Source organism: Macaca mulatta, chromosome 20, assembly GCF_049350105.2.
Source record: "Macaca mulatta isolate MMU2019108-1 chromosome 20, T2T-MMU8v2.0, whole genome shotgun sequence".
NCBI classification, from domain to species: Eukaryota; Metazoa; Chordata; class Mammalia; order Primates; family Cercopithecidae; genus Macaca; species Macaca mulatta.
In genome coordinates, this window is record NC_133425.1 from 2996498 (window position 1) to 3020750 (window position 24253).

Consider the following 24253-nt stretch of genomic DNA (forward strand, 5'->3'; position numbering starts at 1 on the left):
TCCAGTGGCTCGGACACTAACTGTATCCCCCACAACCCGCCCAGGTGGTTCAACCCACGCGGCGCCCTGCTCCGCACCGCCCGAGCCCCCGCCCCCCGGCCAGGGCCAAGACCACATCAGCCCTCCTCTCCCCGGTCCTAAAGACAGCGCGCAGACACCGCAACCCGGGGTACTTCTTTCCTCTTTATTCCCTTTCATAGCTTCTGCCGGGATCCAGGCAAAGAGAGCACTAATGGGGGAAGGGGAGTTAGCGCTTCCCGCTTTCCCCAGCGTGAGCCTGCGGAGTTGGTGTGGGGGCAGCAGGGCCAGAGGAAAAACATAGGTGGCGATTTGCCCCAGCCCTCCCCACTAAAATGCAGATCCTCAGAAAACGTCGCGGAAGGTGACCTCCCAGCTCCGAGGGGCAGACTCGGGTGTAACTCGAAGACGGTTTCTTTCATCTACAAGATCCCTGCTGCCTCACAGCCCCTCAGACCACCCTCTGGTTCTGGCATTCTAGACGGGGGTGCCCTTGGCCCTTCCTTTGTCCTCCTGTTTTGCAGGGTAGTCCCAGGGTTCCATGCGTGTCCTCTGCACATTCAGCATGGGCTCCTCGGTGCTAGTGTCTCCATTTTTCTGTCGTTCTGCGAGAATCATGGCCCGGAGGAGCGGCGGGTACGGCACGGAGGCCAGGCTGTCCTCCGGCGCCGGCGTGAACGCGGTGAAGGCCTCCTCCTCGTGCTTGGGCACCAGCCGCCAGTCATGGTACATGACGTGTTCCATCTCCCGCGCCTCGCTCTCCGTCTTCCCTGATGAAGGAAAAGAGGTGTGCTGCACACACATTTGCTGTGCCGTCGGTGGTCGGCATCGAACTGCCGGGCACCCGCTCTCCACCAGCTCTCCCGAGCCTTACCTTTGAAGGTCAGGATGCCCCAGGCCCTCCCGTGGTCCAAGTTCTGCAAAACCAGAGGGAAGCGAGGTCAGCTCGCAAGGCTCTCGGCCCCCGAGATCAGGAGGTGGGAGCCTCAGACACGCAAACCTGCAGGGAGGAGGGGAGGCGGGGAGACCAGGCGGCTGCAGGGGCGGGGTGCAGACGGGGTGCACGCACCTGCGCCGTGTAGTCGGGCTGCACCCGCGTGAGGCGCCAGTAGCACGGCTCATCGTGCTGCCACAGCCAGGACTTGCGCGTGACCAGGCGGCCCATGCCGAAGAGCGGGAGGCGGCCGAGCAGCTGGAAGAGGCGGCTCTCGCGGCGCACGTCGGCCCAGGCCCGGACCGGCAGCCGGCGTCCAGAGAACGGCCGCGTCAGGGTCTCGTAGTCCACAGCGTACAGCTGCGAGTCGCGCGGCCTGTTTAGTTTCTCCCGCAGAGCGCGCACGCGGCGGGCCAGCTCCGCAATCAGCCGCGGACGCACCTTCTTCCGCGCCATGGCGGACCCGCGTCCTCAGCGCTGCGGCCGGAAGCCGCCGGAAGAGGCCGGTGTCCCAGGCTAAAGTGTTCGGGCGCGGCCGGAAGCGAGAAAGAAGTCGGTCCGGCCATGGCGCGGGTTGGACCCGGGAGGGCGGGGGTCTCTCGCCAGGGCCGGGGCCGGGGACGGGGCGGGAGCGGTCAGCGGCGACCTCCAACCTGGGAGATCTCAGACTCCGACGCTGAGGGCCCCTCCGGCTCGGAGGCCGCCCCGAGAGCCCGGGACCCAGCAGGGGAGCGCAGGGCGGCTGCCGAGGAGTTGCGGCTGCTACGGCCGGAGCAGGTCCTGAAGCGCCTGGCGGTGTGCGTGGACCCAGGTGCGGCGGAGGGCACGGGCGACGCTCGGGGTAGGAAAGGCCTTTCTCCGCCAGGCGGCGCCCTCCGTCCGACGGGGCGGGGCGCGCGCGCCGAGGGTCCTGGGGCCGGGCGCGCTTCCCAGTCGGGGGTTTGTGCCGAATGCAGGCTGCCGGGTCCACGCCCCCGCCCAGGTAGGGCGCTCGCGAGGGTGGAGGGAAGCAGTGACCGCGCTCCTCTCCCCTGGTCCCAGCCATCCTGGAAGACGCTGGTGCCGACGTCCTGATGGAGGCCCTGGAGGCCCTGGGCTGCGAGTGCCGCATCGAGCCCCAGCGCCCGGCCCGCAGCCTGCGGTGGACCCGAGCGAGTCCCGACCCCTGCCCCCGCAGCGTGAGTGCTCGCGGGTTCCCGAGGGCCAGCCCCGAGTTGGCTGTTTTGCTTCCATGATTTCAGTCCTGGAGCTGTCCCTGGGCGGTGCGCGTCTCGCGGATGGTAAACCACGGATGGAGAACGGAAAGTGGGGGTGCCCAAGCCGTTCTGCTGGTAAAGAGCCGAGCTGGCTGGATAAGGTTCCGGCCGGAGTCAGGCTGTGGTCAGGATTCCTGCCGGCCCCAGAGACCTGACCTGGGCTTCTGTAGAGCAGTCCTGTCAGGTCCTGGGCTTGGCTGGGGCCACGGACCGCGTTGCTGCTAGACTGCCCAGGCAGGGCCCCTGGGGCACCCGGGGTTGAGACAGGCAGCAGCGCGTCTCCATGTCCCCACAGCTGCCTCCTGAAGTGTGGGCTGCAGATGAACAGGAATTCCTGCTGCTGCTGGACCCCGAGGAGTTTCTGCAGGGCGTCGCCACACTGACCCAGGTGCTCGGGTGGTGGCAGTAGTCCGTCTCCAGTTAGGACGGGTGGGTTCCCAGCCGGGAGGCGCCTGCGCTGCCGGTCCCTGCCCTTGTAGACGGGGCTGGAGGGGGCATGGGGCAGGCCAGGATTCCTCTCTGATCCGAAACCGTAGAGGTTTCTAGGGTGAGATGGAGAAAGCTCCTCCTGTGGAGGCTACAGCTGCTCCTAGAGGGTCCTGAGAAGTGCCAGGAGGCCGGGGTCTGGGCAGTAGGCTGCAGGCGGGCTGTGTTCGTCCTCTGACAGCAGACAGCCCGGCCCCTGCCTGCAAGGAGCAGTGCTCAGGTGCTGTTGCACCAGGCAGCGTGGGGTTAGGCCAGACCCCTGCCAGGTCCGTGTCCAAGGATGAGTCTCTCAAGCCCCTGCTTTGTGTTAGGTTAAAGCTAGGCTGGAATACAGAGGTGGACCGGGATGAGGGGCTCAGTGGAACTGAGATGTGCCCAGGCAGCCACTCCAGGGGTCTCCTTAGCCGCCTTGGCATCGTGGGAGGCATAGAGCTGGTTTTCTCAGAAGGGTAACAGAACAGGCTCGTCTGGGCACCCCTGGCTCTTTCTCAGGGTTGCTGTTTTGCAAACCAGCTGTGGCCTGGTGGCCCATGGCCCTGAGCCGCAGCCTCCTGTGAACAACTGTGCCACACGTTCTCATCTTCAGATCTCTGGCCCAACTCGCTGGGTGCCCTGGATCTCCCCTGAGACCACCGCGCGGTCCCATCTGGCTGTCATCGGGCTGGATGCCTACCTGTGGTACCGCTCACTCATGCCCACAGCAGGAGTGGCTGGGATGGGGGTTCAGGGGAGGTGGGCACACTTCTGGGGTTGCTGTGGCATAGCTGATCCCACTTCCCCTGGTGGGCTCTGGCAGAGGCCACGCTCGGGCAGGGCAGGCCCCATGGGGAACAGGGAGGAATGGTCACCTCTGTTCAGGTCTCGCCAGCACGTTGCCCCGGGGACACAGCAGCCGGAAAGCCCGAAGGTGGCCGGTGCCGAGGTGGCCATCGGCTGGCCGCAGGTGGAAGAGGTGAGGGCCTGTCTGAGCTGGGTGAGTCAGGTGGCCTGGGTCCCGGTGATTGGGCTGCTGGCTGGGTTTGGTTCCCAGCGTGGCACATGGCGCAGCTATCAGCTGTGTCCCAGGGAGCCTTCCTCTGGCTCGTGCCCACCAGCTTGCCTCCTCCCCAGGCCCTGGTGCTCCTGCAGCTCTGGGCAAACCTGGACGTGCTACTGGTGGCCTCGTGGCAGGAGCTGAGTCAGCACGTGTGCGCCATCACCAAGGCTCTCGCCCAGTGTCCCCTCAAGTGCGTGACACCTGGACTGAAGGGGGCAGGGGGCAGGATCACCTCAAGGTGGTGGCAGTGCCTCCCCGGCCTGTGGGGAGCTGTTCAGCTGAGGTTCTAAAAGGCTTCTCCCTGTCCTTCCCTGTCCCCAGGCAGTACCGGGAATCCCAGGCCTTTTCCTTCTGCACAGCAGGGCGCTGGGCAGCCGGCGAGCCGGTGGCAAGAGACGGCACAGGGCTGCGGGGGGCCTGGCGGAGGCAGATCAGGCAGTTTAGTCGAGTCAGCCCAGCCGTGGCCGATGCGGTGGTCACAGCCTTCCCCTCCCCTCGCCTTCTGCAGCAGGTGGGCCCCTCCCTCCTCGAACCCCTCCAGGTGCAGAGGCCCAGTCCCCAGGCACCCTCTCATACCTCCGCCTGCCCCTAGGCGCTCGAGGCCTGCAGCACGGAGCAGGAGCGCATGGGCCTCCTGGCTGACCTCCCCGTGCTGCCCAGTGAAGGCGGGCGTCCCCGCAGGGTGGGGCCTGACCTCTCCCGCCGCATCTGCCTCTTCCTGACCACGGCCAACCCCGACCTCCTGCTGGACCTGGGCTCCTGACCACACATGGGACCACCAGGACAGCATGCAGCCTTGGGGACAGACCAGATACCCTGGCGCAGTGGGGGAGGACCCCAGCCATACGTGGGTTGGGTTCTCAGCCTCTGGCTGAGCAGGTCTGACCTCGGGGAGGGTGGGTGGTTGCCGGGGAAGTTTTAGGTAGCTGGGATGAGAAGAGGGGCTTCTGGCTGGCAGATGGCTGGTGGTTCCTGTGCTGAGTCCTGGACACACGGGCCACAGGGGAGCTCAGCAGCAGGGCTGTGTGCCCCCCCCCCACACACACACACACATTGGCAGGGGCCAGAAGGCAGCACCAGGGCCCCACTGCCACCTGGAGGCTTGGGGTGTGGCACCCTCAGCCAGCAGCAGTAGGAGACTCCTGAGGATGTTGGGGGCAGTGAAACCTGGGAGAAGGCCCAGGATGCTCGCAAGCCTGGTCTCTGCATGGATGTGTTTCAGCTCACGCCACGTGGGTGTTAGACATCAACTCTACATTTATTGCAGTCACTTAAGTCTACGACGGCGGGGCAGCCGCCGACAGCATGCAGAGCAAGTTAGGAAAATCCAAGTCCCTGTGGGAAGAGCAACGGCGGGCTCCAGCCAGGCCCTCCTCACAGCCTCCCACAAGACCTGGGGCTCGGGGCAGCCGCTTCCCCACCCAGCACAGCAGCAGAGGGTCCCTAGAGCCTCCACAGAAAGGACTGTCCCAGCCTCAGGAGGCAAGAGATAGCTCCCTCCGGACGGGCCTCATCCAACTCCGCCCTGGAGTGTAGCTGGAAGGAAGGGACAGGAAACGGCCGTCCCAGCCCAAGAAGACAGTTTCCACTGGGAAGTTAGGTCCGGCGGCAGCGCTTCCTCTGGCAGGGCCGGGGCTCTCGACTGCTGGGGTGGGCCGAGGTCGCTGCCTGGGGATCAGACACTGGGGCCTTGCGTCGGCTGCAACTCATGCTCAGGACCCAGCCCAGCTTGTTGTGTAGCACCTGCTTGAGGCCTGGCGGCAGGGGCAGGCCCTCCAGCGTGTCCCCCGAGTCTGGCCGCAGCTGGCGCAGGCGGTGGCAGCAGAGGTACTGGAGGGACGTGGCGCTGGCGCAGGAACGGGTAACCTTCATGCTGCTTCGGGCTGCCGTGGAGCACACCATCGGGTAGAACCTCTTGTTCTGCAGCTTGGTGGCTGCCACGCCTGGAAGGGAGGAGCCTAGCCTGAACCCCGGGCAGGGAAGGGGACAGCTACCGAGCACAGCCCCTCAGACCACATGCTACAGTTACCTAGGTGGGCAGCTGACACAGCTGAGGCAAGGCAGAGGGTGCACGTGCTGGCCCTGCCACTCCAGCCTGGCCTCGCTGTCCCAGCCCCTGGGACCCTGGGGCCTCAGGCTTCTGGGAGGAACCCTTTCAGGAAACCTCAGTGTCCGCTGGGCTGGGGTGGGGTGGCCACCTCCCTCAGGGTGACAGCTGAGAGGAGCTCAAGTCCTGTGGCGGCCTCACCTATGCACTTCCTGTTCTTGAAGAAGGTGAGCGTGCCGTGCCAGGTGTCCAGGTGCACACCGATGATGGAGCCCTGGCCGAACCGCGACGAGAAGCTGGTCTTGTCTCCCTTGTGGTGGAGGAGGCCTGGGGGCAGCCAGGGTTGGAGTGAGCCCAGGAGCTCCAGGCTCGGCCCCGCCCCACCCTGGGCCTCACGCACCCGTGTAGGAGAGGCCCCAGCTGTCCTCATCCCTGCCCAGCAGGCTGCAGAACGTGTGGCGGTATTTGTCCAGGTCCACATCCGATGTCCCGATGCCTACCATCTAGGAACAGGGGACGGGCAGAGGCCACTCTGGGCCACTGGGGCCAGGCCCCCCAGAAGCACCCCGGAGCGGAGCAACTTACCATGTCGGTGCCGTAGACGGGCGAGGTCATCTTGATCTCCCAGAAGTGCTGGCCCTCCCCCAGCTCCTTGGTGCCCCGGATGGCCGCTGTGCCACAGCTGTACTCCATGTGGAAGCTGACCTTGCGGTTGTCACAGCTCAGCAAGGTGGCTGACGACTTATTCAAGTCATCCCAGACCCAGTCGAAATCTGTAAGAGAGGCCCAAGCTGGGGCAGCCCTGAGAGCTCCATGGGGCTCTGCCCTGCCCACCCCTAGGCCCGCCCGCAGTGCAATCCCAGCAGGGGCCGGACCCCATCTCACACTCGTCTTCCTCTCCGCATCGACAGTCCTTGCCCCGGTGGGCCGAGTGCAGGTTGCTACAGAAGGAGGCCTCGCTCTGCCCGGCACAGTCACAGAAGGACTCGCCGGTCACAGGCACCGCACTGGGGATGGATGGCGGCAGCGCAGAGTACTCGGGGTCGGAGTCCGAGTCGCTGTGCTGGGAGAGAAGGGCCGGCTGTTCCTGCCTGTCGCCCGCTCCTGTCCTCTCACCCCTGCCCTCTGCCAGCCCAGCCTGAGTCTCTTCCTCCCCTTCCCTGAGCCACCCAGGGAAGGATGGGGGTCCAGGCCTCCAGGGACTTCACAGGACCCCGAGTGCACGGCCCAGGCTCCTTCCCAACAGGCTCCAGCTCTGCCCCATTCTGCACGACCAGGAGGCCCTGGAGGCCCAGCCACTGAGCGACAGCCAAGGCCGCCTGGCCTCCCAGTGGTTTCTAGATGGTGGATGAGCCCTGGCCTGCCCTACCTGCCCAGAGCTGAGACGGTGTGGACACCTTCCCTGCTCCGCCAGCCCTGCAGGGGCCCCAGGCAAGGCCACCACCCCCGCACCAGGCCCAGCTGCAACCACCTGGCCTCAGGGCAGCCCCACCACACTGTGGCCCAATGACCTTCCTGTTACCTGAGCAGACCCTGCCTCACCACAGGGTCCCATTGCCCAGTGCCCACTACAGGCCCCACCCCTCCTGGTGCCAGCTTCAGCGGTCACCTGAGGCTTCTCCAGCCCCTTCATCCCTGTTCTGTTTTTCTTCTTTTGCTTCACTGAAGTTCTCCTTGGTCCTGATTCTTGGCCTCCTCCCACTGAAATGTGAGCTCCTTGTGGGAGGCGGGGCCCCTCCCAGCCTCCTCCCTGTCACAGGCTTTGTGGGTGCAACCCAGGGCCTGAATGGACCAGAGGGTCAGCAGGGAGAGTGCTAAGTGACCAGGGGGGCCCTGTGGCAGAAGCCTTGGGACAGTGAGGGTACAGGTTGGGGGCTGGTCCAGGAGAAACCACAGGTGACCATGACATGGGCGCCACCAGCTTCCAGGTGAACGTGGACCTATCCAAAGCCACCTTCAGGGCAGGACACTGTCGTCTCTGGAGGGGACGGCCCCACCCAACAGACAAGGCAGGCCCAGAGGACTCTACCGCACTGCCTAGAAGTGGGGGTCCCCAAAGCCAGGGTAGACCCACTGAGTCAGAAGCCAGGGCACAGAACTGAGCACTTGTGCGGCAGGTTCAGGGCTGGGCTCCCTGGAGAAGGAGACAGACGGAATGCCACTGCCTACCTCCTGCCCACAACGGATTGCAGGCCCATTTGGTGACAGGACAAGCAGCCCCTGTGTGTCGGACACTGCCCGGCCCGTAGGCACGCCTGCATGCCACAGCCACGAGCCTGTGAGGCTCAGGCCATGTGGCCTGCAGGAGCTGGAGGCGGGCGGGAAGGCAGGTCAGCGCCTCTCCCTGGCTGGAGCAGGGAGCTCTAGGAGACCCCAGGACAGCCCCCACCCAGTGGGGAAGACCTGCTTCCCAATTTGCCCCCAAGGCCTAGTGGGCCCACCGGGCTCAGGGAGTCCTCACTCGGAGGGGAGCCCAGCCCCTCCCAGGACGCCTGGCTGAGTCTGAACAACTGCGCAGGGGAGCTGTGACAGCAGAGAGCAGCAGCAGGTCACACAAGCAGCAGCCCCGGAAGGACATGGCCCATGGTGACAGAGGACAAGCAGCATGCGTGTGTCAGACACTGGCCTGTGGACACGCCCGCATCCCACAGCCATGACCCTGCGAGGCCAGGACAGACTGCTCCAGGGCACATGACCTGTGGCAGCTGGAAGTGGGGCAGGAAGGCACAGCCACGCTCCTACTGTGGTCCAAGGGAGATACCAGGAAACCAACTGGGAAATCACCCCCGACAGGAACCCCCACCCCTCCCAGCCTCACTGCACCCCATCAGGCCAGGCAGCTGCCCTCAGGGTCTGCTAAAGCGGGGGTCAGGGGCCATGGGTGCAGGTAGATCTGCCTGCAAAGCCCACAGGCACATCAGATCATCTGGGCTGTTCTGAACACCTTCAGGTTCCTGGGCCTCCCTAAGCAGGTGCAGAAATTTTTATCTTCAAGTACCAGGATTTTGTTTTGGTTTAACACACATGTATGTGAACAAAGAGCATGTGTTTGCACTGGCAGAAGCGTCCGATAGGACACGTAGCAAGTTAACGACGGCCACCTCCAGAAATGGACTGGGTAAACCAAAGAATTTTTTTGTTTTGTTTTGTTTTCGAGTCAGGGTCTAGCTGTGTCACCCAGGCTGGAATGCAGTGGTGTGATCACAGCTCACTACGGCCTTGACCTCCCTGGCTCAAGCAATCCTCCCACCTCAGCTTCCTGAGTAGTTTGGGATTTTGGCACGTGCCACCACGCCTGGCAAATTTTTAAATTTTTTGTACAGACAGTTTCACCATGTTGCCCAGGCAGGTCTCAAATTCCTGGGCTCAAGTGATTCTCCAGCTTCAGCCTCCCAAAGTGCTAGGATTTATGGGTGTGAGCCACAGTGCCCAGCCCCAGAGTGGAGGATTTCTGTTGAATGAACCAAAAACAATTGCCAACCTTGCCATAGACCATGGATTTCAGAGGAGAAAGCACAGTGAAGAATGCAGTGTGTTCTGAGGTCCTGTCACCCGAGGCTTTGTGTGTCCTTTGCCAAATTAAAGAGTCTCACAGAATGTGGTGTACCCAGCAGACAGGCCCAGCGTTGGCCTGGTCCTCTGGCCTCAGAAGCATCTTCCCCTCCGATTGATTCCCTGTTCAGGTAATGCCTGTCTGCCTGCCTAGGGCATCTCCACACCTTAGCCCAGCCATGTCCGCCTGGCCCCCTGGGACCTACCTGCCCATCAGAGTCGTAGCCCCAGTTAGTGGAGCCTGCTAGAGCCACAGCCCGGGCATCTGCGTCTCGGCGGGCTGCACTCAGGACGAAGTGCCAGGCCCTGCTGCTCCGGGGGCGTCTGGCCATGGTGGAAAGAATCTAGAAGAAAACACAGGCTGTGGGCAAAGGAAGACTCACAGCGCTCCCAGCCCTGAGCTTCCAGGCTGGGCCACGGACCCACTCAAAGTGGGGACTGCAGGGGCCGCGCCGGTGCCCAGCCAGGGCTCCAGAACGCTTCAGGAGCCCGTACCTCACTCCAGGATCTGAGCAGCTCAATAAAACCTAGATACATCCTGTGAAACGCCACCCAGACACCCATGCCTCCGGAATGCGAATCCCAGCCCAGTCTCCTGCTCCACCTCACGAACCTGGCCGCCCCGCCCGCCTGTCCCGCAGGCACTTCAAACCTCCACTCGCTCCTCCTCCGTCGTCCAGTTTGACAAATGGCATCTCCGGCCTCTCAGTTCCTCATGCCAGAAGCACGGTGGTCACCCCTCCCTGACACCTTCCCCTCATGCCCGGCCCGACCGCCGCACCCGCCTGCATCCTCCTCCCGCCACCATCTCCCGGGCCACACGGCTCAGCTCGCTACCGCCAGGGCTCCTCGTGAAACAAATCTTAAAACCTGCTCAGCGCTGGCCGCTGTTCCGGCATAAAATGCAAAAGGCTGCGAGGGCCAGGTCTGCGCTTCCCAGGCCACCTACCTGGCCCCTCCCTCGCCAGCTCCGGGGTCCCCGCCCCGCTCCCCGTGGGTTCCGCCTCGCCTTCCAGGGCCGACCCCTGCGCCGGGCTCGCGGCTGGCAACGCCCGCTGGGCCCCGGGCGGGGTTTCAGGGAGGCCGGGGAGGATCGCGGCGCCCGGACCGCCGAAACCTGTCCAACCCCAGGCGAGCGCGGGTGCAGCCGGAGCCGCCCGGCCTGGCTGTCCCCTCCCGCGGGCGCGCGGGTTCCGGAGTCGGCGGCGCCTGGGAAGCCTTTCTCGGGCGCGGCCCTCAGGAGAGGAACAAAAGCGGTGCCCTGGCCGCGCTGCTACCGCCGCGCCCGCAAGGTCAGCGCGCCCGCCCCGAGCCCGGGACCGCGGCCAGGAGACCCGCCGCTCACCTGCAGCCCCCGCAGCGCGCTCCGCTGGCCCGGCCCTGACCCACTTTCCTCCCGGGCGCGAGACGTAAACAATCCCCGCCCCCTGCACCCATTGGCTCCGGCGGCGAGGGGCGGGCACACCTGTCTCGGAGCTTCGAGCGGGGGGGCGGGAGTCGGGAGACAAAGCTATTGCCGAGAGGTTTCGGGAACTGTCAATCGTGATCCAACGTTCCTATTGGCCAGTCCCCAAGCGACGGGCGACAAAGCCCGCGCGCCCATTGGACCCGGGGGGGAGGCGGTCGCGCAGGCCGCGTTGACACGAAAGCAGGTCCGTGCCCGCGTCGTCATCTGCGCCGGAATCTGCGGCACCGGCGAGGGAGCTCCTCCTGCGAGCTGATTGGCTGAGATAGCAGGACTAGGCCTATCAAGAGGAGCCAGGGGTGGGCACGCACTGCCCATTGGCTGGAAGGCCCTTCGCTCCATCTGGGAGGCTGACGGCCGGCGGGCGGAAGCGCAGGGCAGACGCGAGCTCCTGGCGGCGGCGGGATGGAGGCGGCGGCCGGTGAGTGGCGGGCCAGGGAGCGGAGCCGGGACGGGGCCTTGCCTGGGGCCCCGCCGCGCCCTATCCCAGGGCGACCTCGCTGCGTCGCGAGCCTCCGGTGCGACCATCACCGGCCGGCATGGCTGGGCCGGGCCAGAGGCCGCGGCGCGGGCGTTTTCTAAACACGGTCGTTTTCCGCGTGCCGCAGATTCGATGCGGAAGGTCCGTGACCTCGGAGGACCTGAGTCGTGGAGCTGGGGGAGGTTTTAAAGGAAACTTTGTGGAGCACCGCGTTGTAGGCGGGCGCAGTGGCGCCTGTGGGCCCCGGTACGCTGGAGGTCGCGAGGTCGCGGCTGCGGTAGCAGCTGCACCGCAGCCCGGGCAGGAGCGAGACCGTGTCTTTAAATAGGTCACATGCGCATAGTCATGAAAGTAAGACGGACGCCGGCGTCCCCTGCTTTTAGTTATTTGTGGAAGTGGCGCTCTAAGTTCAGAAAAGTGAAAGTTGCGCGGGACGGAATTCACACCCGTGCGGACGATGCGTTCGCCAGGTCAGCGCCGCGGGCCCTCCTGAGTAGTGGGAGCCGCATTTCTCTTCCAAGAGACCTCGAGTCCGGTACCCAAAAGAACGGTCTTGTAGCACAACTCTGACACATTAGAAATCCAGTGCTGGAGTCTTGTATCAGAGGAGAAGCCTGGAAAAGCCTGTCCTTATTATCAGGACGGATTTATTACAAAGTAAGGATATTACTGAGATTGGTGGAAGCTTTTTTTTTTTTTCTTTTTTGAGACAGGGTCTTACTATCGCTAAGGCTGGGGTGCAGTGGCGCGATCATAACTCACTGCAGCCTTGACCTCCTGGGCTCAAGCGACCCTCCCACCTCAGCCTCCTGAGTACCTGGGACCACAGGATGCACCACCCTGCCTGGCTCATTTTTTAATGTGTAGACATGGGGTCTTAATGCGTTGTTGAGAGTGGTCTGGAACTCCTGGGCTGAAGTGATCCTTCCACTTTGGCCTCTCAGAGTGCTGGGATTACAGGCGTGAGCCACTGCACCTAGTCCAAGCTTTTATTTTTTTTGTTGTGGGGAGACGGAGACTCTCTCTGTTACCCAGGCTGGAGTGCAGTGGCACAATCTCGATGACGGCTCACTGCAACCTCGACCTCCCAGGTTCAAGCAATTCTGCCTCAACCTCCCAAATAGCTGGGATAATAGGTACGCACCACCCTGCCTGTCTAATTTTTTTGTATTTTTAGTAGAGACAGGGTTTCGCCATGTTGGCCAGGATGGTCTCAATCTCCTGACCTCGTGATCCCCCTGCATCACGAAAGTGATGCATCCCAAAGTGCTGGGATTACAGACGTGAGCCACCGCGCCCGGCCCCAAGCTTTCTTTAAATGGGGAAAATATGCACATAAAAATTCAGAAGCCCTAGATTGGGCAAGGAGATGGCGCTCAGCCTCCGTCCTGTGCTTCCAGCACAGCCGCGCCTCCCGGCAGGCTTATGCTAACTGTGCTTTGCTGAGAACGGGCTTAGGAGCTGCCTCAGTTTGCTGAGAAGTGAAACGTTCTTGGGGGAACCTTCAGGGTTGTTGTCCTGGTTCCCTAACACTAGTCCCTGCGTTTACCATGGTGCTCAGCCCAACCCACCAGACAAGCACAGTTCCCATCTCTGCCAACAAGGAAAGCCCCTGGGGGTTAACCCTGCCGCTGGCGCCAGCACCGATGGCAGTGTGGCGGTCAGGACCCAGACCTGACATAAGTGCCCACCCCTCTCTGCGCAGGTCACTTCCAGCACCCCTTGGTGTTGCAGGGATTTAAGTCAGAATCCCTTTTACTGTCTCAGGGGTGACCGCGAGGCTGTGCTCTCGGGGCTTTGTGTTTGCAGGAGTGTGGGGCTGGGGCTGGCTTTTCTGTGTCCCCGGGGGGAGACCTCAGGCAGCCTCTGTAGGTCCGAGGACCTGCCTGCGTGCCAGGTTCTCCCGGGAGGCTTTGGGCTTGGGGGGCCTTTGAACCTGCCCTTGAGAGGCGGATCAGTTCGGGGTGGTTTCTCCGCGTCGTGTGTGGAGCCCTCACGTGCGCCCTCCAGGGACCTGTCAGCAATGGAGCAGCGTGCTGGAGACCAGGGGCGTGACCTCAGCGGGGGCGCTGGGGGGAGAGGGCAGGAGTTTTGCCAAGGTGTCTGCCACCGCGTGGCAGGGACAGGACGGGACCCTGGAAGGAAGAGGAGCTGGGGCTGTGCGGGGAGCAGCCAGCTGCCCTCACCTACTGCACACTGCAGGAGCCGAGAGCCAGGGACGCCGGTGTGCAACGCGTGGTTGTTGCCACCCTGGGCCCTCAGCTGCCAGCATCCCTCCTGAGAACTGGAGGCCCAGGGCAGCCTCTGCTGCCTCTGCCGAGCCCGGGGTGCATGGACTGGGGAAAGGGTGGAGTCCATTTGGTTTCCGTTAGAATTAGCAGGGGGCTGGCAGTCTCATGATCGTGACACTCACGTGTGCGAGCTTGCACACGCCTGCGCATGAAGGAGCGCACGCACCGAGAGGAGAGTTGGGCAGTTTCCGCTGTCAGCAGCACAGCCTCAGGCGGGTGCAGGGAGTGCCGTAGTCTTAGAGGGACCCCCCGGGTCTGGGGCTGCAGGGGACCTGCCTGGAGGTCTTTCCATCAGGGCGAAGCCGGGCAGGGGCCGCCTCTGGATCTGGCGATTCACCACTGCCCCGCTCAGAATGTGGGTGCAGGAGGTGGTGGGTGACCCCGTGTGTGGGCACAGTGGGCACCAGGAGCCCTGACCTTCTCTGTCGTGTCTCTCACCAGAGCCTGGAAACCTGGCCGGCATCAGGCACATCATCCTGGTCCTCTCAGGAAAAGGGGGCGTTGGGAAAAGCACCATCTCCACGGAACTGGCCCTGGCCCTGCGCCATGCAGGCAAGAAGGTGAGCGCCCTGCCCCTCACTGGGCGGAGCCCCAGGCAGCCACCTGCATCCCGGCAGAGGCCTGGCGGTGCCCCTGGCCTAGGCTATGCCCCTCCTTGCAGGTGGGGATCCTGGACGTGGACCTGTGTGGCCCCAGCATCCCGCGCATGTTTGGGGCGCAGGGCAGGGCCGTGCACCAGTGTGACCGCGGCTGGGCACCCGTCTTCCTGGACCGGGAGCAGAGCATCTCGCTCATGTCCGTGGGCTTCCTGCTGGAGAAGCCGGACGAGGCCGTGGTGTGGAGAGGCCCCAAGAAGAATGGTAACGGCCGGGCGGCCTGTCCGCTGTCCTGATCGAAGGTGTTAGCGTCGGTGCCGGCCTCTCCCGTGGAAATGCCCCCCTCCAGCAGCCAGGCCTGTGCCTGGGACCTGCACAGGACACCCGCGACCAGGCCGAGGGCTCTGGCTGGGGGTGTCTCGAGTTGGGTCTGTGCTGCCACACAGCTGACCCCCATTCCCGGTCAGAGGGAGCGGGGTCTGCTGAGACCCTGGCCACGGCATGCGGGGACCTGGGGCCCCCGTGGGGCAGGTCGTCGGGCAGAGCTGAGGGGGTTCTGGTGCCTCTGGAGCAGGTGGCATTAGACGCCCCCAAAGGCAGGGAGAGGCTGGTGGGAGTGAGGCACAGAATCTGGGTGCACCAGGGGGCGTTCACCACGGAGAATCTGGGTGCTCCCCTGGAGGGTCCTGGCCCCGTGTTCTCATTTGGGGCCGTGGGGAGTCGGAGGGGGGCTTTGTGGGCAGGGGCTGGATGCTGGAGAAAGGGACGCTGTAGACGGCCCTGGCCCCATCTTTGCACTCCTGGTCAGGGCCTGGCCGGCTCCTGCGTCGCTCCAGGGCCTCCCGAGAGCCTGTGATGGAGGCTGGTGGCAAGTGACACGTGATGGACTGCAGCTCCTCGGCCTGACCTGGCTGGTTCTTAGTGGCACAGGGCCATGTGTGCAGACCTGCCCTGCCCTGACCGCCCGTCTGTCCCGTCTTTGCAGCGCTGATAAAGCAGTTTGTGTCCGACGTGGCCTGGGGGGAGCTGGACTACCTGGTGGTGGACACGCCCCCGGGAACCTCCGATGAGCACATGGCTACCATAGAAGCCCTGCGCCCCTACCAACCCCTGGGGGCCCTCATGGTTACCACACCCCAGGTACCGCTGCGGCACCTTCCCAAGTCCCTGTGGGCTACTTCCCAGCGGGCTGGGCGGGTCTCCCTGCCTGTGCGCCTGGCCGAGCCCAGCAGACCGCAGCCTTGGCTCCCGCCCCTCAGGCGGTGTCCGTGGGGGACGTGAGGCGCGAGCTGACCTTCTGCAGGAAGACGGGCGTGCGGGTGATGGGGGTCGTGGAGAACATGAGCGGCTTCACCTGCCCACACTGCACAGTGAGTCCCGGGGGTTGCAGGGGGACCGAGGCAGCGCCTGACCGGTGGGGGTGGCAGGCAGGCCGAGGCGGGGCCTTGGGTGGCGCTGGGCTCACTGCCATCTCCTAGGAGTGCACCAGCGTCTTCTCCAGGGGCGGCGGGGAGGAGCTGGCCCGGCTCGCCGGGGTGCCCTTCTTAGGTAAGTGTTCCAAGCTGGTGCTGGGGTCCCAGCCTCCCATTCCGTCTCTGCCCTGGGTGGGTTTGACCTCCGTGCCCCCGGGGCCCGAGGGAGAGGAGGGGATGGGAGCTGTTTCCCTCTCACGCCGCACCACTGCGACCTGTGGCTTATCCACCCGCGCCCTCCTCAAGGCCCTCTACGGGCACGGGTGGTTCGGGTGCATCCGCTTTTGGCCAGCTGAGCCCATGCTGGGAGCGGGAGGTGCAGACACAGCGCCACCGCCTCCACTGTGCCCTGCAGGGTCTGTGCCCCTGGACCCCGAGCTCACGAGGAGCCTGGAGGAGGGCCACGACTTCATCCGGGAGTTCCCCGGGAGCCCCACCTTCGCCGCACTCACCTCCATAGCACGGAGGATTCTGGACGCGACGCCCACATGCCTCCCCTGACTGAGGCCGCCTCGAAGCTGCCTTCCAGAGCCACCGAGGGCTCTGCTCCAGCCTCTCGGAGAAACAGAGCGGGCTCGGTTCCCGGGCCCTGCAGGGGCAGGCCCAGGCGGCGCCAACGGGAGAGCAGCTCGCTGACCAGCGCTGCCCCAGGGATGTATCAGGCACCAGCAGCTCTGCCTGGTTGGCCTGTGGCTGAGAGGACAGCTCGGGCCCTGGTGCTGTGGCCTGGGTGCCCTGCAGCTGTGAGACGGGGGCGGCTTGGGCTCTCCTCCCTTCCACGTTTCCCACCTGTGCCCCTGGCAGCCGCGTGTCCACATGATTGGCAGAGCACAGGACTTCCGCAGTCCTCAGGTGACCCCGGGCCGCCAGCACCCTGGGGTCACTGTCATCTGCGTGAAGCTGGGGGAGCGCTCCCTAAGGGGGCGAACTGACCTCAGGCCTGTCTTGTAACTGTAGAGGAGCCTACCATTAAACGTGTCCGCTGCTGTGATGACGAGTTTGACGTTTCTAGAGTCTTCTGTCCTTCGGGGTCAGATAGCACCTGCCTCTGTAAGTGCCTGGCCTGGGCCAGCAGGTTCGTCAGCTTCGGTGTCAACAAGCCCCTGGGTCCAGGTGCTGATGCGTTCGCATCAAATGTGGGGATCTGGGGAGATGTTGTGATAAACCTGAGAGCCGGGCGCTTTGCTATGGAAGAATGGCCTCCCTGGGACACTGCGGGACCCCTCCTGGGACTGAGACCAGAAGTCGGGTTGAGAAGGGAGCTCCGATCCCAGGGGCCTCCTGTACCTCTTCCCAGTGAGACCCGGAAGGAGAGCCGTTCCAGAAAGCAGAACGCGTTGTTCTTCCCAAAGGAAGAGCTCGGCCTTCAGCAGAGGAGGACCCTGGAGGTGGGGGTTGGGAACCAACCTGGGCAGTCCCTGGGCGGGTGGGAGGGTGCCAGGCGCACCTGGGCCAACAATGCCAGTGCCCTGAGGGGGCAGAGAAGACCGACGCCGGGGGCATCTGCAGGGGGTGCAGCTTCCCACGCTAGACTGACGGCCTGCCTGGGGCTCACTCCTCACCCCACCTCAGCCTCACCCTGGCTGCCTGGAACACGCCCCTCGGGACACTGCCTGGTCCTCAGGGCGATGCCTCGAAGAGGAGGGGTGATATGCAGAGCTCCCGGGGATTTGAGTTGGTGTCATCATTCCTGGGGGATGTCCTGCAGGGAGCCCGAGGGGCAGCTGCAGGAACCAGGAAGACACACAGGTGGGGGGCAGTTGGCCAGGGCGGTGGCAGGGCAGGATCCGGACGGGGGCCCTGGGCGTGGCTGAGCCGGGCAGGACAGAGGCGAGGAGACCAAGGCGCGCCCTAGGCAACGCCGTCCCCCCGCCCCCGAGCCAGGTGGTTTCTTTTCAGACGGTCTCGCTCTGCCGCCCAGGCTGGAATGCGGTGGCGCAATCTCAGTTCACGGCAGCCTCTACCTCCCGGGCTGCAGCGATCCTCCTGCCTCAACCTCCCTAGGATCACAGGCATGGGCTGCCATGCTCGGCTAATTTTTTTTATTTTTTATTTGTAGAGATGGGGTCTCTCTTGTGTTGCCCAGGCCGGTCTCTTGAATTCCTGTGCTCAAGCGATCCACCCGCCTCGGCCTCCCAAAGCTCTGAGACCACAGCTGTGCGCCGTGCACCCAGCCCCCTTCCCTGGCTTCACGCTCGCAGTCACGCACCGTGCCTGTTAAGATTCAATTGCCTTTGCCTTTAATTGATGACAGCTGGGGGCCGCCCTGCCTTCCACCCCAGTCAGGCCCTTGTGTCTTTCAGCAAGTGCACGGCGTGGGGCCGCATGCCTGCCAGGCCCCTGAGGACACTGAGGACCTGTCCCCAGCACAGGGTGAGCCAGGCGGGGGCCCGAGTCCGGGGCCCTGGTCAGCAGGGAGCGAAGTGGGCCTCGCCGAGGTCCCGCAGGTCGAGCCCCGCGACCTCGGGCGGGCTGGTGCAGGTGATGTTGTTGTAGGTGTACACGGGGGGTTGGTAGTCGTCCCCCTCACAGATGGCCTGGACGAAGCGGGGCACGGCACTGGGGTTCTGCAGGGCAAAGTCCCATAGCGCCTTGAGGGGGCAGCTGCAGTCCCAGGGGTTGCCCTCCAGCCACAGGCGCTCCAGGCCAGGGGGCTGCGGCGTGAAGGTCCGCAGTGAGTTGTTCCTGAGGTTGAGGTAACGCAGCCGCCCCAGCGGTGCCAAGAGGCTGCCGGGCAACGCCTCCAGGCGGTTGTGCGAGACGTCCAGCCAGAAGGCCCGCTGCAGGGGGCCCAGGGCATCCGCCGGCAGCTCCGCCAGGCGGTTGTGGGAGAGCAGCAGGTACTCCAGCTTGCCCAGGCCCTGGAAGAGCTGGTGGGGCAGGTGCGTGAGCTGGTTGGAGGTCAGGTCGAGCTCCAGCAGCTCCGCCAGCCCCCACAGGCTCTGCTCCTCAATGCCCACGAGGCCGTTGTCCTTGAGGAAGAGGCGGCGGAGCCCTGAGAGGCCGGCGAAGGTGTGTGGGCGGATGCGGCCCAGGCAGCTGCCCTCCAGGTGCAGGCTGTGCAGCTTGCCCAGGCCCCGGAACACCTGCTCCGGAAGGTTCCGGAGACAGTTCCCAGAGAGGTTCATGACCGCCACGTTGGTGAGGCCGAGGAAGGCGCCCACCTTGACCTCCTGGAGCTGGTTGTGGTCCAGCGTGAGCACCTCGAGTTGCCCCAGGCCCTCAAAGCTGCGCTCGGCCAGCTGCCGGATGCGGTTGTGGCCCAGCTGCAGCTCCTCCAGAAAGTGCAGGTCCTCGAAGGTGCGGGGCCGCAGGCTGGCGATGGCGTTGTGGGACAGCCGCAGCACGCGCAGGCCCAGCAGGCCGGGGAACGTGTCCTCCAGGAGGCCAGCCACGCGGTTGTGGGACAGGTCCAGCCATCGCAGTGCCTTCAGGCCCAGGAAGGCGCCCGGGGCCACGGCAGCGATGAGGTTGCGGTCCAGGTAGAGCTTCTGGAGCCGGGGCAGCTGCGCGAACACGTTGGCCTTGATGGCCCGCAGCGCGTTCCTGCTCAGGTCCAGCTCCCGGAGCTCGGCCAGGCCGCTGAAGAGTGCGGGCTGCAGGTAGGCAAGCCTGTTGCCCGCCAGCACCAGCTCACGCAGGCCGCCCAGACCACGGAACGCCGCATCGGGGAGCACGGCCAGGCTATTCCAGCCAAGGTTGAGGTCCCAGAGGTTGCCGAGGCCCTCAAAGAGCCCGTCCTCCAGCCTGCTCAGGCGGTTGTTGCTGAGGCCCAGCGAGGCCAGCGCGGGTGTGTGCGCAAAGGTGCCGACCGCCAGGCTGCGCAGCTGGTTCCGCTCCAAGTGCAGGTGGCACAGGTTCTCCAGGCCCAGCAGTGCCTGCGGCTCCAGGCTGCCCAGCTGGCCGCCCTGCAAGTTGAGGAAGGCCAGGCTGGAGAGGTTCCGGAAAGCCGCCGGGGGGATGGACGAGAGGTTGTTGCTGTCCAACCACAGGGCTTGGGTGCCGCCCGGGATCCCGTCAGGCAGGCGCGTGAGGTTCCTGGAGCTGCAGAAGACGCTGAGCTCATTCGCCTCCTCATCGTAGCTGCAGGCACAGGTGGCCGGGCATGCTGGGCCCTCGGCTTCCCCCGGCGTTCCGGGCTCTGCGCCCTCCAGGCTGCGGGGGCCGAGTGCCACCCAGGACAGCAGCAGCAGCGCCAAGGCCAGGCCTCCTGTGGGGGGAGAGGCTTGGGGAGGCGGCCCGAGGAGGGCTCTGCCCGAGTGAGCCTGATACCAGCACAGCCGGAAGCAGTGCTCAGGTGTGAACTGAGGCTCGAGGTCATCCGCTGAGATGCGAAGAAGCTGGTGAGCCCCACAGGTTCTCCGGCCCAAAAGCTGACGCTGCGCTCCCCACCCCATGGGACGGAGGAGTGGCCACCCCGCCCCGCCCCGCCCCGCTGCACAGACGCTGAGGGCTTGGCTCTCTAGCTCTGCGCAGGCCACGTGGGCTCGGCCAGGCTGGGTCTCGGGCTGTCTGGCATGTGGCAGCCGCACCCCCAAGGCAGGCACTTGAGCCAGGCCAGGCTGCCACGTTGGCCTAGAGGAAGGGAAGGGAACTGAGCCATTGGCCAAGGTCCGGCCATTTTCCGAACATTCTGGAGTAGGTCTGGGTGGGCACTCGCTCACTGCCCTCAGAGGCTGGACAGGGAGCTGGGCACCTCCTGCCCCAGTTAGGTCCCCTCAGCGGGGTCTCACCTGCCTGCATCCAGGTCTTGAGTGCTGTGGGGGGGACCGGGGCACCGCTGTTGGGGGGACCGGGGCACCGCTGTTGGGGGACAGGTAGGAACCCCGCACCGTTGGTCACCGAGGCTCACATTGCCTTTCAGGACAAGGGGCCACAGGTCTCACACACCCGGCCAGCAGCCTCCCAAGCAGTGATGACCAAAACCTCCCCTGTACAGCCCCCGCATCCTCAGAGGGTGTGGAATCACTGGGACGGTGGTAGGGACAGCGAGGTGGGGTCCCCCGACCGCCCTTCTGCCGTGATGGGTTGGGGGTGGCTTGAGCCAGCTCTGAGCTCAGCTCAAGCTTGGGGGTGGCTGAAGCCGCAAGGGGTCACCCCATAGAGACAGTGGGGTGTGAGCCAACATCTCCTGCCTGGGCTGGGCCCACGACGCAGGCTGTGAGGGGCACCTCCCGTTGCTGTGCCCGCTGTTTTGGGGGCTGAAGGCTCCGGCCTGTGCCTGGTTCTCCTCCCCTGCACTGCCGCCGGTGCCCTTAGGGTGAAGGACAGGACACAGACCCTCTGGTGCCAGGCACAGCTGCATCTCCCTGCCAACCCCAGCAGATGCATTTCTGACTATGGGCTCCCCAGTCCCTGGTGGGGGGACTTCCTGGGGGTCACCCCTAGCCTCTCCCCAGTGGGCTCAGGGTCACAGACTGGCCACCCCCAGAGCAGGTGGCGGGGCGCTTGGGGGCCTCACCTTTCCTCAGGGCCATCCTGCGTGCAGGGCAGGCCGCAGGCAGGCAGCAAGGGAGGGTACGTCTGCTGCGCCGGCCACCCCTGCCCTCTGGATTTCCCCACTGCGGGGCAGCCCGCGCCTGTCACCTGGCTGACCCAACCCAGCTGGCCCTGGCTCTGTTAACCCCCTCGTGCCGGGCAGCCGGTATCGGCCCGGAGCCCTGGGGTGCAGACAGTGCAGGGGGTGAGGGAGCTTCTGTCGGGGTCTGAGGTGGACTGTGATGTGGCCCTGGGGGCGGATGGCCAGTGCCCGGGCCCCGTGCAGGGCTGACGGGGGAGGGCTGGGCAGCGAGGTTGGGGTGGGGACCCCTTGCAGCAACCTGGGAGAGGCTGGGGCTTGAGGCAGGTTTGGGGAGTCCAGGACTTTATCAGCTCCTGTTGCGGGCAGGGTGCCCCTCGGGCAGCTCCTGGGGTCTTGACCCCACCCCTGGCCTGAGCAGCCAGCCATGTGGGGCTCAGGGGCTGCCTCCCCTTCCCCGTGCCCCACCCAGCCGTCCACCCGCCCTCCCGGGGGTTCCCTAAAGCCTGGGTGGGAGCTGCCATTTGTTCTTCAGGCCCATGGTGCTGTCCAGGGCCCAAGCTCGCCCCACCTCTCCCGTGACCTTACGGGCGCTGGTGTCTGGCCACTGCCCCGCCCCCAGCCTCTTCTAGGAATGCCTGGCAGGGCTGCAGGCGCCTGTTTGCTTTTGCCCTGCACCATCCTCGGGGAAAGCGTGGGGGTGGCCTGGCCATGGGAGCCAGGTCTGATGCCCCAGACAAGCCTCACCTGCCCCTTGCTGTGCCCCAAGGCTCTGGTGAGGGCCTGGCCGCCCCACAGTCACCGCTTGTGTGCAGAGAGCCCACAGGAATGTGTGCCCAGCCATGTCCGAGGCCACCCCTGGGCTCCGTCTCCACCTGCCTCCAGCGGCCCCTCGCTCCCCTCCACCTGCTCAGACCACTTCCCAGTCAGTCGCCGTCTCCACCAGGGCCTGAGCCGCTGCAGCCCCTCCTCTCCAGGTCCCTGCTGGCCCCTCCTCTGGCTGTCAGCGGGGCCTGCCCACCAGTCCCTCGGCAGTGGGAAAGCGTTCAGGGAAGCGGCCGGGAGGGGCGCAGGTGGAGGCAGAGCCGGGGCTGGAGGAGACCGCAGCTCTCCAGGCCCTACCCCGTCCGCGGCTCCGGCCTCACCTGGCGGCCCCCGTGCAGAGCTGTGGGAAGCCGCCGGCCCACTGTCATCGTCTTCTCTTTATCAAGAATTGATCATTTTCCAGGTGGCGTCTCGGCTCCTCTTCTGAGAAATTATAGATCCACGGGGAGAAAGTCCACACCCAGAAAAACCCACGATCCGTTTACTCAGCAGAAAACGCGGACTCAGCAGGGGCCTGGGGCCACTGGACCTGGGCGGCCTCTTCTCAGGAGACGTCCCCGTGTGGGGGCCCCTGGCCTGCGTCAGGCCACGCACCACACCTGGGAGCCCTGCACACTCCAGGTGGGAAGGGAGAGTCTGTCCCTGTTCTCCTCCTTTGGGAGAGGCCGAGCGTCGTGGGCAGGCGGAGCCTCACCCGGGTTGCGGCAGCTGGTAAGGGGGCTCCAGGCCTCTTGATTCCTGTGGTAACACCGAGGCCTACACACACATTCAGCCCACTGAGTTCCAGAGGCCCCCATCACTGCCACCACCCCCGATGGCCCCACTGCCCCTGTGGCCTGTTCTGGCTCAAGGCCGGTGGCCTCCCAGGCTCCCGTCTTCAGGCTGCGCAGAGCCTGGCTTTCTGTAGGACAGGACCGGAGGGAGGTGACGCCATGTCTAGGTCAGATCTTGGAATGCATCTGTCCCTGTCCCTCACTGTTTCCAGCAGTGCCAGCGAGTCCTATGGCTCCGCATCCTGAGGGCGCACACCTGTCCACAGTCAGGCCGTTGGCAAGCGGATGGTGGCCGCCACCGTGGAGACCCAGCATCTTCTCTAGCACACGGCCGCAGGGTCATCCGGCCTCGGCCACTGCTGGTTGCCGTATCTTGTCAATTTTCTAGTTAGCTGGCTGATTTCTGATTTGTAAGACACAAAGAAGACCAAAAGCTTTCTGCACGCACACCTGTCAGGGGTGTGGCCGGTGGTCTCTGTCACACTGTGTGGCCTTTCCATCCTCTCACTAGGATTCTGAGTTTTTTGTTTGTTTGTTTTTGAGATGGAGTTTCGTTCTTGTTGCCCAGGCTGGAGTGCAATGGCGCCATCTCGGCTCACTGCAACCTCTGCCTCCTGGGTTCAGGCAATTCTTCTGCCTCAGCCTCCCGAGTACTGAGATTGCAGGCATGAGCCACCACGCCTGGCTAATTTTTATTTTATTTTATTTATTTTTTGAGACAGAGTCTCACTCTGTCGCCAGGGCTGGAGACCAGTGGCATGATCTCAGCTCACTGCAACCTATGCCTCCCAGGTTCAAGCGAGTCTTCTGCCTCAGCCTCCCAAGTAGCTGGGATTACAGGTACCCGCCACTAAGCCCAGCTAATTTGTTGTATTTTTAGTAGACACAGGGTTTCACCATGTTGGCCAAGGTGGTCTCCAACTCCTGACCTCGTGATTCACCCACCTCAGCCTCCCAAAGTGCTGGGATTACAGGCGTGGACCACCATGCCCAGCCCCTAATTTTGTATTTTTAGTAGAGATGGGGTTTCTCTATGTTGGTCAGGCTGGTCTCAAACTCCCGACCTCAGATGATTTGCCCGCCTTGGCCTCCCAAAGTGCTGGGATTACAGGCGTGAGCCACTGGCCTGGTGAGAGTTCCTAATTTTATTTAAGACGATGTTCTGGCCAGGTACGGTGGCTCACGCCTGTAATCCCAGCACTTTGAGAGGTCAAGGCAGGTGGATCACAAGGTAAGGAGTTCAAAACCAGCCTGACCAACATGGTGAAACCCCGTCTCTACTAAAAATACAAAAATTAGCCAGGCATGGTAGCACACGCCTGTAATTCCAGCTACTCAGGAGGCTGAGGCAGGAGAATCACTTAAACCCGGGAGGTGGAGGTTGCAGTGAGCTGAGATCATACCATTGTACTCCAGCCTGGGCAATAGAGTGAGACTCTGTCTCAAAAAAAAAAAAAAAAAAAAGATGATGTCCTTTAAACGTTGAGCTTGATTCCTCAAATA

General features: G+C 64.3%; 5 protein-coding genes and 1 long non-coding RNA gene across 26 annotated transcripts; 3 read left to right on the forward strand and 3 right to left on the reverse strand.

The window, feature by feature from the left end:
* Positions 1-166: 166 nt before the first annotated feature.
* MRPS34 (mitochondrial ribosomal protein S34) lies at positions 167-1447 on the reverse strand. 2 transcript variants are annotated; one of them, XM_077983658.1, is made up of 3 exons: positions 1088-1447; positions 893-935; positions 167-809 (listed from the first exon to the last, which is right to left on the reverse strand). In XM_077983658.1, the coding sequence occupies exons 1-3, from the start codon at positions 1406-1408 to the stop codon at positions 496-498; spliced, it is 678 nt and encodes a 225-aa protein (XP_077839784.1). In that variant the 5' UTR covers positions 1409-1447; the 3' UTR covers positions 167-495.
* Positions 1099-9880, forward strand: EME2 (essential meiotic structure-specific endonuclease subunit 2). Of its 5 annotated transcripts, none has more exons than XM_015125310.3 (8): positions 1099-1763; positions 1994-2130; positions 2504-2596; positions 3281-3372; positions 3553-3646; positions 3805-3920; positions 4052-4241; positions 4323-9880. In XM_015125310.3, exons 1-8 carry the CDS (start codon positions 1517-1519, stop codon positions 4491-4493), a joined length of 1140 nt encoding a protein of 379 aa, XP_014980796.3. In that variant the 5' UTR covers positions 1099-1516; the 3' UTR covers positions 4494-9880. The 5 variants fall into 5 exon arrangements, with proteins under 5 accessions (XP_014980796.3, XP_077841345.1, XP_077841344.1 ...); XM_077985219.1 differs by having other exon boundaries at positions 1099-1793; positions 4323-5675; XM_077985218.1 differs by having other exon boundaries at positions 1099-1793; positions 3281-3646; positions 4323-4924.
* On the reverse strand, positions 4970-10744 carry SPSB3 (splA/ryanodine receptor domain and SOCS box containing 3). 9 transcript variants are annotated; one of them, XM_077984071.1, is made up of 8 exons: positions 10675-10744; positions 9536-9673; positions 7387-7478; positions 6663-6840; positions 6363-6550; positions 6178-6280; positions 5979-6104; positions 4970-5673 (listed from the first exon to the last, which is right to left on the reverse strand). In XM_077984071.1, exons 3-8 carry the CDS (start codon positions 7408-7410, stop codon positions 5327-5329), a joined length of 966 nt encoding a protein of 321 aa, XP_077840197.1. In that variant the 5' UTR covers positions 7411-7478; positions 9536-9673; positions 10675-10744; the 3' UTR covers positions 4970-5326.
* On the forward strand, positions 5069-16631 carry NUBP2 (NUBP iron-sulfur cluster assembly factor 2, cytosolic). 6 transcript variants are annotated; one of them, XM_077983664.1, is made up of 8 exons: positions 11174-11219; positions 13492-13499; positions 14008-14126; positions 14228-14426; positions 15148-15302; positions 15422-15532; positions 15641-15710; positions 15990-16631. In XM_077983664.1, exons 1-8 carry the CDS (start codon positions 11200-11202, stop codon positions 16133-16135), a joined length of 828 nt encoding a protein of 275 aa, XP_077839790.1. In that variant the 5' UTR covers positions 11174-11199; the 3' UTR covers positions 16136-16631.
* Positions 16632-17851: 1220 nt separating this feature from the next.
* Positions 17852-22044, forward strand: LOC144337814 (uncharacterized). The gene is made up of 2 exons (XR_013411408.1): positions 17852-21070; positions 21315-22044. It is a non-coding gene; the product is annotated as an uncharacterized LOC144337814 (long non-coding RNA).
* Positions 17852-22648, reverse strand: IGFALS (insulin like growth factor binding protein acid labile subunit). Of its 3 annotated transcripts, none has more exons than XM_015125312.3 (2): positions 21900-22648; positions 17852-19844 (listed from the first exon to the last, which is right to left on the reverse strand). In XM_015125312.3, exons 1-2 carry the CDS (start codon positions 21994-21996, stop codon positions 18043-18045), a joined length of 1899 nt encoding a protein of 632 aa, XP_014980798.2. In that variant the 5' UTR covers positions 21997-22648; the 3' UTR covers positions 17852-18042. The 3 variants fall into 3 exon arrangements, with proteins under 3 accessions (XP_014980798.2, XP_001118634.1, XP_077841310.1); XM_001118634.5 differs by lacking the exon at positions 21900-22648 and adding an exon at positions 21096-21243; XM_077985184.1 differs by lacking the exon at positions 21900-22648 and adding an exon at positions 21096-21164 and having other exon boundaries at positions 17852-19958.
* Positions 22649-24253: the final 1605 nt, after the last annotated feature.